Source organism: Culex pipiens, chromosome 3, assembly GCF_016801865.2.
Source record: "Culex pipiens pallens isolate TS chromosome 3, TS_CPP_V2, whole genome shotgun sequence".
NCBI classification, from domain to species: Eukaryota; Metazoa; Arthropoda; class Insecta; order Diptera; family Culicidae; genus Culex; species Culex pipiens.
Window position 1 is genome coordinate 157,442,589 of NC_068939.1, and position 12,762 is coordinate 157,455,350.

At 33.2% G+C, this 12,762-nt stretch overlaps 1 protein-coding gene across 2 annotated transcripts in view; it reads left to right on the forward strand.

Moving 5' to 3' along the window:
- LOC120413700 (dopamine D2-like receptor) overlaps positions 1–10,893 on the forward strand; it is a 381,692-nt gene extending 370,799 nt beyond the window's left edge. For both annotated transcript variants that reach the window (XM_039574624.2, XM_039574631.2), the window contains one exon: positions 10,587–10,893. In XM_039574624.2, coding sequence (XP_039430558.1) covers positions 10,587–10,798 — 212 coding nt within the window. In that variant the 3' untranslated portion in view covers positions 10,799–10,893. The remainder of the gene's footprint in view (positions 1–10,586) is intronic.
- The last annotated feature ends 1,869 nt before the right edge of the window (positions 10,894–12,762 follow it).

A 12,762-nucleotide genomic window follows, 5' to 3' on the forward strand; every position in this document is an offset into this window, starting at 1 on the left:
CCACTCGGTACTTGCGACTTGGTACTTGCAATTTGGTTCTTGCAACTTTGTACTTGCAACTTGGTACTTGCAATTTGGTACTTGTAACTTGGTACATGCTACTTGGCACATGCAACTTGGTACTTGCCACTCGGTACTTGTGACTTGGTACTTGCAATTTGATACTTGCAATTTGGTTCTTGCAACTTGGTACTTGCAATTTGGTACTTGTAACTTGGTACATGCTACTTGGTACTTGCAATTTGGTACTTGCAACTTGGTACTTGCTACTTGGGACTTGCAATTTGGTACTTGCGACTTGGTACTTGCAATTTGGTACTTGCAATTTGGTACTACCGACTTGGTACTTGAAATTTGGTACTTGCAACATGGTACTCGCAATTTGGTACTTGCGACTTGGTTCTTGAAACTTGGTACTTGCGACTTGGTACTTGAAATTTGGTACTTGCAACTTGGTGCTTGCAACTTGGTACTTGCAATTTAGTACTTGAAATTTGGAACTTGCCACTTGGTACTCGCAATTTGGTACTTGCCACTTGGTACTACCGACTTGGTAATTGAAATTTGGTACTTGCAACTTGGTACTCGCAATTTGGTACTTTCGACTTGGTTCTTTAAACTTGGTACTTGCAACTTAATACTTGCAACCTAGTACTGTTAACTTAAAACTTGTAATTTGATATTGGAAATTTGGTACTTGCACATTGAAACTTGCCTTTTGAAACTTGCAAAATAAAACTTACCAGGTACATCAAATTTTAAGCTTGCAACTTAATTGTCATTAATTCAACAGTTTATTTTTTTCCAAAAATCATTGAATAATTGATTATAAACCTATCTAAAACTTGAATGCAAAAAACCGCCATAAAAGCACCCAAAAAATGCCAACCAACCAATTGAAAGTGGTATTTGGCTTGGCGCTTTCCCCAACTCACATTCTCGCGGGGATTATGGTTTTTGTGATGGCGGATTTAGTGGCTTTTGACAGAGGCTGTTCGATAAAATGATTTGACGAGCTGGTTGGCAGACATTGACAATAATCCTACCACTTGAAGGGGTTTGATTTGACGGACTTAGTTTAGGAGTTTTAGATTTTGGACAGCATTGTTGTAGAGTTCAAACAAAAAGTTGTCATTTTCACAATCAAACAAAATTAATCAGTTGATTTTTTTCAAATTATAAAAAAAAGCTTAAATGTGTTGAATAAAAAAATATTCAACAATTTAAAAATTTGAAAAGTTTGACAACAAATAGGGTACGTAATCCATTAGTGGACCCCTTTCCTATAGTGGACCTTCTGAAGGGTTTTTGATGAAAAATTCAATAAAATCACAATTTCAAGCGTGTTTTTGTCTACAAATCTTTTATTTGGCATGTTCAGCATCATTTAAAACAATGTTGACTAACATTGAATTATCATTTTCACCAAAATAAGTGTTTTGAGTTCGACATCTGAAATCAGCCATGACCACTAGCATTTTCACAACAAAACTGCATTTATATTTTATGATTGAATTAACTATCCAATCATTTTTTGACTGATTATTCAACTTCTGCAGGTCGAAATAATGTAAGTTTAAGGATCTTTACTAAAATAAAGCGAAGAACTGCCATTTTCGACCAAAAATTAGGGGGGTTCTATATAGGACAACGAAAATCCAAACTTTTCCAAAAGTGGACCCCTGTTAATTTAACTTACAAAAATAAAGAAAACTGTGTATTTAAGCAAAAGTTTCTCTTAAACATACAATAAATGCTTGTTGTAATCAACCTAAACGCATAATTTTTCAATTATGAGTATAAATATATCTTTTTGCACAGTGATCCCCGTGCACCGCGTTCAACCGCGTTCTCTGTTTTCTGTACTCGATCAAACACCAGCACCGCGTGTGCACACGTACAAGCAAACCTAAACTCTGCCGTATACAGGCTGTACCCGTACACGAACCTCAAGTTCAAACCGAACCTTGCACCTCGGGTACAAACCCCGTGCAGGCCGACGACGCAGAAAAGAGACAAAAAAATTTCCCTCACGCTCCCTCTGCTGTAAAGTGGCGTTTCATTCTCCGCTGCAGTCACACTACGGTGTTTGCCGAAGAGAGAGAGAGAAGCAGTCATTTTTTTCGTCTCTTTATACGCTTTTCGCTCGCACGGCGTTGTACCCGTGTTGTGCACCCCGTGTTTACACCGCGTGTAAACTTGAGTGCGCCGTGCGGGGAGAACTCGAACATGGTAGCCTGGTGTGTTTGAGGTTCATCTGCACTGAAAACTTGTACGGCGTGTACGGCGTGCGTGCGTTTCGGGAAGACTGTTTTTGCATGTTAAAAGTACCAAATATGCTGAAGCCGAAAGAGTTTATAATTAATCAAAACTTTAGTTAATGGTACTTAACTTAAGCACCATAGTTGCAGTTTGAAATGATATTTTATAATAATAAATCAATAACAAAACATTATTTTTAAATAAGCATGCGTGGTTTTATCAGCAACTGTAAACAAAACTATTGTTTAGATTCGGTCAATCATTTATGTAATTGATATGGAAAAAATTGCATCAAAATTACTTTTTTAAATTATTTGTATGTTTACAGTGGTTTTTGAAACGTTTTCTCTGATCTTTTTCGGAAATAAAGGTGTTGAAATGTCTGTTATGTTTTTTGTTGTTGTTTAAAGCCAAATTTGTTAACAAAACATATTTGTTCATGATGAAAAGTGAGCAAAATCCAACTTTTATTCGTTATATCTATGATTAGACCTACAGTATGGCCCATAAAAAAATGCGACATTGTTAATAGGTGTAAATCGGGACTATTTTTACTATTTATGATGTATGTAGCATGTGTACATGTTAAATAGGTTCAAAACAAACAATCAGTGCCTTTAAAACCATTCCCTTAGCATAAAATAGGTTACAGCTCATTGAAATTTATAATTTTTCAATTATAATATTTTTTTTCAAAAGCCATTTTTCTGCTCAAAAACAAAAAAATGATGAAACAAATACTCAAAATTGTTCAAAAAACTCCTGTTCGGGGCTGGCCGATTGTGGGTAGTGGACTGTATTTCGTGTTGTTGGTGGCGGATTTCAAGCGGGACCGCAGGAGAGAGGAAAACACCGTGAAACTTGGTTTTCTTTGTTTATTTCTCCTTCTTCTCACTCTCCTGCATCACTTCACTACACTAAAGTTCCTTTCTCCTGCTGCGATGTTGCCTCGTTGGCGGTTGGACGTGTTCTGACGCGAGCGCCTTGCGCGCGCGAATCGTGGATGACGTTTCGTTTGACGTTTTGACTTTGGCAGCTGCTGTCACTTCACAGTGGGCGCAGGGGTGTGCGCGCGGTGGGGTTAGCACTTCGGTGACACCGAACACTCCAGATTCCATTATTTTGTACAAAAGGTTATGAAAAAGTGCTTAAAATATTGAAAATTTGTGAAAAATGTGCTTCGGCTCTACTAGGGGGTCCACTAATGGTTAAAATACCCTATGGCAAGTTCAAATCTTAATCATTTTTGCCAAAAATGTGTTTTGTTGGTCTAAAATTTCAAAATCATATTCATATTTTAAGATTCCATCATCACTTTAAACCAGGGAAAAAGAGTTTGAAAACAGCAACAAAAAACAGGTGTTTTCCCAGCATTTTACACCAAACGATCCGTCAATCTCACAGTCGTCTCACGCGAGAAAACCCCCAATGTGGGAACCAACCGCCCCCAACACGTGTCAAACGACGTGACGGTTTTTTTCTTCTTCTCTCAACCAGGGCCTGTTTCCCTTTGATCTGACAGGTTGGATGAATTTGCAGCCGATTCTTTCCCAAGCGGTCTGGTAGCGTCACACCAAAGTTGGTGTGAAAGAGGATTTCCCCTCCCTCCGAAAATGACAGTTGGATTTGGGCTGATTTTTGATGGGCAGGTGTCATGCAAGTTATGAGGGAGGCTTCTGCGGTGGGGTGCACTGCGTAAATTAATTGCAGCATTTAATAATCTGAAAAAAATTTCAAGTGCCATTAAGATAAGGGTTTTTTCTTTTACATTTTTTTTGCGATATCGTTTTTCGAAAACTTACATTTGCTAACAACCAATAGTGCCAAAATGGTTTCATCAAAAATATTAGTGCTGAAAAGTTCAACATAGCACTCGTTTGAGTGCTGAAATTGTATTTTTTCATCAGGCTGAAACTTTGTTGGTGCCTTCTTTTTGCTAACAGAACCCATTTTGGATCATCAGTTTGTCCATATCATTTTCCATACAAATTTTTATAAATGGTAAGTGAAAATTTAAAAATCTATATCTTTTGAAGTCATTTTTAATTCGATTACCTAAGTTGTAGGTATGAATATGGACTACTAAAAAAAAACATTGTAATCACAAAAACCCATAATCACTTTTTGTTAATAATTTTTTTTTCCAGAAAACACAATTTTTTTGTTTTAGGAGACATAAAATGCATTTTTTTTAGAAAATTCCTGATTGGACAAAAAATCTTTGATCAAACTCACGGCGTGTTTTCTAGAACAAACTTTTCAAGAAAAAATAGTCATCGTTACTTTCAAATGTGTCTTATAGGAAATTTTCTCAGCTTTCCAATGCTTCTAAGAGCGAAATGTTTCATCGGGAAATTTCTGAGATATCTATATTTTAAGTTTTTTGTTTTAAATTCCTTTATTATTTATTGGAAACTTTATACTAACAATTCAGAAAACATATCAAATGATGAGTTTCATATGTCATTTACTCATTAAAATGTGCAAAATAAGACAAGAAACCACTTTGCAGAAGGTTACAAACCGCTAAACATTTTGAAAATAATGTTTTATCTGAGTTTTTGATTATATGGGATTTGTTCAGAAAATAAATTAATAAAACAGTGTTAAAATATATTTTTTACAAGAATTACTAGGTTATTACAAATTTTTTGTATACAAATATCACGTGTCTGCTCTGATTTAGCTTGTTCAACAGAAACTTTGGCAGGTTTGTGATTGTTAATGGTATTATTTAATTTTAATGAATAAATTTTATATTTTCTTAAGCAACCATTAACTAGGTACATAAATAGAAATATGATTTAAAATCAATAATGTACTACATTTTACTGTTGCAAGCTTCAAAAGTCATATTTTCATGAGTATAAAATAAAGATAATTTTTTTTAATGTTTACTGTTGCAAATGCACTTTAAAGTACCAATAAAACTCGAGTCTTTGAACTCAGAATGCTGAAAACACCGCCACAAACTTTTTTTTGTTTGAACTAAAATTAAATATTATTTAAACAAAAAAAATCTAACAGAAACTTCCTTTCCAAACTATTTGAACAAAAATTAAGGTATATACAAAACATTTAAAAAAAGATGAGGTTTATAAAACTACTTAAATATTGCTAATTCCTTGATCATTTAATACAACAAAAAAACTAAAACAATCATTTCATACTCATGGGAAGTATTTCTCCTAATGCTTGCAACAGTAGTTTGCAGTTAAATTTCGAGTATTAAACATGTTTTGTATCCATGCAACTGGTTAATGTTTGGTTAGAGAAATATGATATTTATTCATACAAAATCTATTAATATCAAATCAACCTCAAACGGCAAATATTTCGGTTCTATCAGCTAATTCCAAGCTGAATCAGAGCAGACCGGTGTTATTTGTACACAACAATTATGTAATAATCTATTTGTTCTTGTAAAAATCATATTTTTTACGGTTTTATGATTTTAATTTCTGAATAAATCCCATATCTTCAAAAATTCGGTTAAAACTTCATTTTTAAAATGTTTAGCGGATTGCAACCTTCTACAAAGTTGTTTCTTGTCAAATTTTGCACATTTTGATGGGTAAATGACACATGAAACACATCATTTGACAAGTTTCCTGGACTGTTATTTAAAAGTTTCCAATAAATAATTAGGGATTTTAAAACAAAAAAACTTAAAATATAGATATCTCAGAAATTTCCCGATGAATTATTTCGCTCTTAGATGCATTGGAAAGCTGAGAAAATTTCCTTTAAGACACATTTGAAAGTAGAGATGACTATTTTTTCTCCTTAAGGTTGCCCAGAAAACACGCCGTGAACTATGAACCTAAAAAAATCAAAAACATCTAAAAAAAATTGATACGTAGAATAAAAAATTACTGACTCCAAAAATCACTTTTGGTGTCTTAAAATTGATTTTCAAAAACACTGTAAAATAACATTATTTTTTTCATATTTTTGCCAATAAAAATCTCAAAAAAGATAAGAAATAAAATTTTAAAAGTAATTATTTTGCATTGAAAGGTGCAGAAAATGAAAAAAAAAACCTAGATATCAAAAAACCAGGGCTAATTGAGCAACACTAAAATATCTCATTTGTTTTCTATTAGCAATGTAGCGGATTTTCTTAGCTCTCTGATTACTTTTTTTTTCCATATTAGACAAAAACTGAAAACAAATTAAAAACTAACTTAATCCACCTATGGAGCCTTCCTCACTCATTACCAACAATGGCTGATATGATGGGGTTGTATACACATTTCATCTATTTTTTAGATCCGGAATAATAAATTACATCAATATCACTTTAGTGGCCATATCTCGAGACAGGGTTGCCAGATCTTCAATGTTTTGGACTCGTTGGAAAGGTCTTTTGATAACCTAACCAACGATGGGTCGGATAGTGGAGCCGGACATAGTTTACACACATTTAAGTGAGATCCGGATATATGTGAAAACACATTTTTATACATAACTTTTGAACTACTTATCGAAACTTCAATCTGTATAAAACTCGATCTATGGGACCCTAAACCAAGTCGAATGCAACAAGTTCGGGTCAAATCGGTTCAGCCTGTGCCGAGAAACATGAGCTAGTTTGTTGGTCACATACATACATACACACACACACATACACACACACATACACACAGACATTTGTTCAGTTTTCGATTCTGAGTCGATATGTATACATGAAGGTGGGTCTACGAAGTTTTTATACAAAGTTCATTTTTAAAGCAGGATTATAGCCTTACCTCAGTGAGGAAGGCAAAAAGTACCCTAAAATTGCCGTTTTTTAAAAACCATTCACTTTCTCAGAATTTAAGTAAAGCGCTTTCAAAATGTGATTTTACATAGAAAAAATCTGGGTGCTGAAAAGACAGAATGCGTAACGTGATTTTCGAATGCTCCCTACTGCTCCTCACTACTACAAGTGCACCACAGCTGTAAACATAAACAAAGTAGAAGGCTATGTTCAAGCTCAAGCGTGACATTTTTTTTTGCTGCTGAAGTGACTTGTTTTGAAACATTTTGGATCTGTTGAGTTTTTGCTGAAAAATTAAGTGCTTCGCGCTTTTTTTTTTGTTCGTAGACTAAACGATGGGCGGCCAAAAGAGTTCTTTTTTGTTTTCCACGTGACGAAAAATTGCGTCAAAAGTGGGTGAAATTTTGTGAATCAGAAGAGGAATCGAATGTAAGTTCCGAGATTATGTATCTTTGATGCGCAGCGATAATATCGGAGTAAGATTATTCAATATTATTTGGCAGGTGCCATTCATAATTTTTGAAAATCCGTCACTAAAATTTTATAATTATTATTGAAATGTTAGCGACGAATTATGTCAATCTTGATTTCAACCCTCTTCTTGAGATTTGTTGACTTTGAATATCTCAAATATAAATTAATTATAAAATCAAAATAAAGTACAGATCGATTACAATACTTCTAACTTCATGGTATCATTTTGCGAACAGTAAATTGGTTCCGCTTTGACAGTTCTAAATTGAGGCCGCTTTGCGAACCACTATTCTGCACCCAGGAAAAAATGATGTAATTTTTTATTTCTTATTTTATCTTATTTTCAACCGTTTTGGAATTTTCTAAAAAGATGGTAAAACATGGCTTAAACAAATTAACAAAAAAAATGTTTTAAGTCACACAAAAAAAATAGCAAGATTTAAAAAAACAATAATTATAATCAAAAAAAAAAAGTTTTCGACAAACAACAGATTAAATTTTTCGAGTTTTAAGGAGTTATTCATACTAGATAATTTTTTTTAATCAAATGTGAGGCATTAAGAAAAAGGTAAAACAAGAAAAAAGAGAAAAAAAAACAATCTAAGAAGATTTTTTCAGTTTCAGTTTGTGTTATTATTATTTATATTAAAATGAGGCGTTAAATTTACCAAAAAATGTACTACGTTTTATATTGATTGGAAAATTTTCTATGAGGAGCAGAATCATTTTTTTTAGATTTTCAAGAGATTATTTATTCTATATTTAAAAAAAAAGCAAATTTTTAGACATTTAAAGATAAAAAAAATATGTTATAAAACAAGAAAAAAAATAAATAATATTTTTAAAGTAAATTTACCATTTCTCAACCTTTAGAAACATGAATTAATACGAGTTAACTAAGTTTAAGAAACAATTTCTCATAACTTTTCTAAAGAATGATACAGAGCAAACTTCTAGTAAATTTTATTTTATTTAATAAGCACACTTTAAGCATACCGAATGTGCCATAAGATAAACCAAATCATGTAGAACAAAATCATCAAGAAACTCCCTACCCGAGCAGACGGTAAAAACTTGGGAATAACATTTTTTGATATTTGAAAATACTAGGCCAATAACATTTTATGTTATTTATAACAAGATTTGTTATTCGTCGTTATGATTTTTTTGTTATTGGATTGTAATTGTAATAACAGACCAATAACATATGTCGTTATTTTTCGAACAAATCTTTGTTATTATTTTTTGTTATTTTAACAACTAATCCGATCATCCCAATAACAGTTGAAGTTATTCTTCCATAACAAAATATGTTATCCCAAAGTTGTTTTGGCTTCCAACCAATATCAGACCAATAACAAATTTTGTTATGATAACATAAATTGTTATCAGCTGCAAAAATGGATTTTCCAAGAAGATGCCATAACACTTTCTGTTATTTTAACAGTATTTGTTATTGAAATGGTATGAATTTTGTTATTACCGTCTGCCCGGGTACTCAAAAAACAGATTTTCATTTGATGAAATTGACATAATATGAGAAAATGTATGCAAAAAAGTCGAATGTACAAAAGGTTGAATTTACAAATAATCGAAAGTGAGAAAATTTGAAATAGTTTTGATTCAACATATGAAAATATTATTACATTTTTTTAATTTTCTCTAGCGACATTTATATACAAAGTTTTTGACCTTTTGTCATACATTCGATTCGCAATAATGTGGAAAATCTCATTCAAAAAGCAATATTTTCTGAGTTTGGGAGTAAAAATGTTAAAAATCTAAAAAACGTTAACAAAAAATCAAAATTTTCTTCTAGTTGAAATAATCAGACAACTTAAAAAAAGTTTTATTAAGACATCTAGTTAAAAAAATCGTTAATTTCACTCACAAAAAACACAATCAAACAACTTCCACCTGTTGACCTTTGTCATCACTCCGTAAGCTCGTTTTTCTCACCGTTGACGACGGCCAGACGACGGATCAATACCGGGCCATAGTGGACAAAAGGGATGTGCCACCTGTTGACGTTCCCGCAGCGTGCTAAATATAGTCACCTCTAGAGAGCGTTTCAGAACCAGAAAGAGTTGGGCGAAACACTGTCAGCCACACTTGAATGTCAAGTTTGCCGAAGATTGGAACATGAATTACTTTCTTTTGAGTAAAATGACCAAGAGAAATCTAGTTTTAAATATAACGATTTGCGAACTGTCAAATGGCGCTGTTTACAAGTGGTCATTCCGAGAACTAATTTTAACAAAACTACATCTAACACGTCTGTGGCCACCCACAGGTCATGTGCTGGTTCAACCTGGCCTGGAGCGAGTCCATCCATCGTTCCGGATGTGACCGTCGGTTGTTATTGTTGCCTCGGTTCCTGTGTTTTTTGTCGTGTGCAGTTCAGTTTCTCGGGAAAGAGCAGCGAGCAAATTGAATCGAACAACTGGAACATTAATTGAAATCGTGTTTTATTTTTGTTTCTGGTCCACTTTTCACCGTACTCCTGGTGCTGGTTGGAAAAAAAGCTGGAAAAGAGTGGGTGAAACTGTTTTCCTTTTTTTGCTCTGCCTGTCCTGCCAGCTGTGTGCCCTGTTGCTGTCATGTTCATGACTGAATGATTGCAGAATAAATGAATGCCAAAGAGTAATTAAAATTTCCGTTGTTTCCATTCGGCTTGAATAAATTGAGCCGTCGATGATCAACACTTGAGAACGTGAACGGAATGGACAGATATGAACGGGATTGGTCAGCTGGAAAATTAAGCTGAGCTTGAGCAGCTATGAATATTATTATGAGTTTTTCCTGGAATTTGAAAGAATTCAGAAAGTTGAGTTGAGTTGAGTTGAGTTGAGTTGAGTTGAGTTGAAATTGAGTTGAGTTGAGTTGAGTTGAGTTGAGTTGAGTTGAGTTGAGTTGAGTTGAGTTGAGTTGAGTTGAGTTGAGTTGAGTTGAGTTGAGTTAGAATTGAGATGAATTACAAATTTAAATACTTATTTAAAATCTCGTGAAAATTTACAACTGCAGCACCACTCTTTACACAGCAAATCGTTCCCGTAACTGACCCCTGTCCCTTTCCATTCCCCAACAGGTGTGTTCCTGTTCTGCTGGGTGCCCTTTTTCACGTGCAACATCATGGACGCGATGTGCACCAAGCTGAACATGGACTGCCAGCCGGGCGTGACGGCCTTCATCCTGACGACCTGGCTCGGCTACATGAACAGCTTCGTCAACCCGGTCATCTACACCATCTTCAACCCGGAGTTCCGGAAGGCGTTCAAGAAGATCATGCACATCGAGTGAGTACGGCGGATCGTGCCGGGTGGTGGTGGGGGAAGGGCAGGAGCAGCACCAGCAGGGGGGTTCGAGTTGCGGGAGATGTCGTCCGGGGGGATGGTCACGGGTGGGGGAGGTGCCACCGCCACGAACGGTGGTGGACATACGGCTTCCTCTGGTGGTGGGGGAACGAACCGTATGGTCACGTGGCGATTGAGGGACGACTAGGGGAATTTAAAGGTATTATTTTTGATTTGGAGTGCACTCGATTTATTTATTTTTTATTTAAGAATTCACTTTTATTTCAATTTTGCGTCTCAACCTTTATCACTTTTTAGTTTTGCTAACATGACTTATTTTTTTCCAAAACATGGGATTTATCAGATCTTTTTTTTCTCATATTGGCGACAACGTTATACTTGAAAGAGTATTTTTTTCTCTGATCATTTGTCTCTGTATTTGATAGTTTTTTGCTAATTTTTTTGCTGATTTTGTTTCAAAATTTTTTTTTTGTTTTTATGTTGACGTCTAGAAACAAGATTTGGTCGAAGAAATAACTCGCCCATTTAATAATATTTCCTTGTTTTTTTCGGGATTTTGAACTTCCGAATTTAAAAACAAAAAAGAATGTCGTCATAAAATTCATTGTATGGTTCTTGATTTTCTGATGTCTGGTTTTGAAATTTCTTAAAATTCTAACATATTATCATAATAAAACAATGCTTTGAATTGAATTTTATGCTCAAAAATGAGATCAATTATTCAAAACTTAATGTTGGTCGTTACTTTTTTTTGTTCCAGAGTTTAAATCAACTTTAAAATCAGCGGAGAGTTTTAAAATAAAAATAAAAATATGACGTTTAAACATGCCTTCTGTGTAAATCAATTTTGAACATTTATTTATGTTTTTTTTTTTAAATTCATTAAATATTGTTTCGAATTTTAATTTCGTTATAATCAAATAAAATGATTTATAAAGCAACATACACTTTTCATACGCGGTGTTTACAATTTAAAAATACTTATTTTTTTTAAATTGGATCTGAATGAATGTTTGTTTGCTTTTAAGTTTGTTATTTTTTATGATTTATCTGTTTTTTAAAGAAATTTATGAGAATTTTTATATTGTTTTTATATTTCTTAAAATTTCTTTAAATGCATTAGAAAATCTTCAATCTAGTTTTTCTTAACATAGTTCTAATTTTCTTGAATTTGTTTGATTGTTTTCTGAACACTTCGAATATCGTGGAATTTCCATGATTAATCTGAAATATAATTGAATTGCTTTGAATTTTATTGGATATTATCGAATTTCTAAAAAAAACTTTTTTGAATTTATTAGAATATCTTTGAATGTTTTTGGTTTTAATTGGTTTGAATCTGCCCGTATTTTTTTTTAATATTTTCGGATTTACTTGAACTTTTTGGAATTCTTTCTTCGTAGTAGTTTTTTTTTTATAATTTGTTTAAATTGCTCGAATTTTTTGATGAAATGCTGAAGGATTTTTTTTATTATTTATAATTTTTAGATTTTTTTTTTCAAATTTCTTGGAATTAATTTTTTTTTTAATTCATCTTTTTTAAGCACCGAGGAGGTGCCACCCTCCCAAAAAAAGAAATATTAAAATAAAATTCAATGGAAAATTAAGTGCAATTAGCTGAATTCAATTTAAAATGCATTCCCTTGTGTTAACAATCTTTTTAGCATGTTTAAATTGATTTAAAAATCTATTGAATTTTTGATAAAAGTTTTTTTTCGCTGTTTTTTTTTTGTTTTCGTCAAATTATACTTTTTTTGAAAACTAATGATTGCAAAACAAATGAACTAGTGTAAAATGCATTTCAAAACACTTTTTGCATTCAAATGTTGAGACTATGGCTTTTTATTTCAATTTATTTTTATTTTTATCCCCCCCGCCCCCCTCCTCGACCACAGCCAGAGCCGAGGGACAAAAACTTTGAAAAATATTTGCATCGGCCTTTTTTTGATT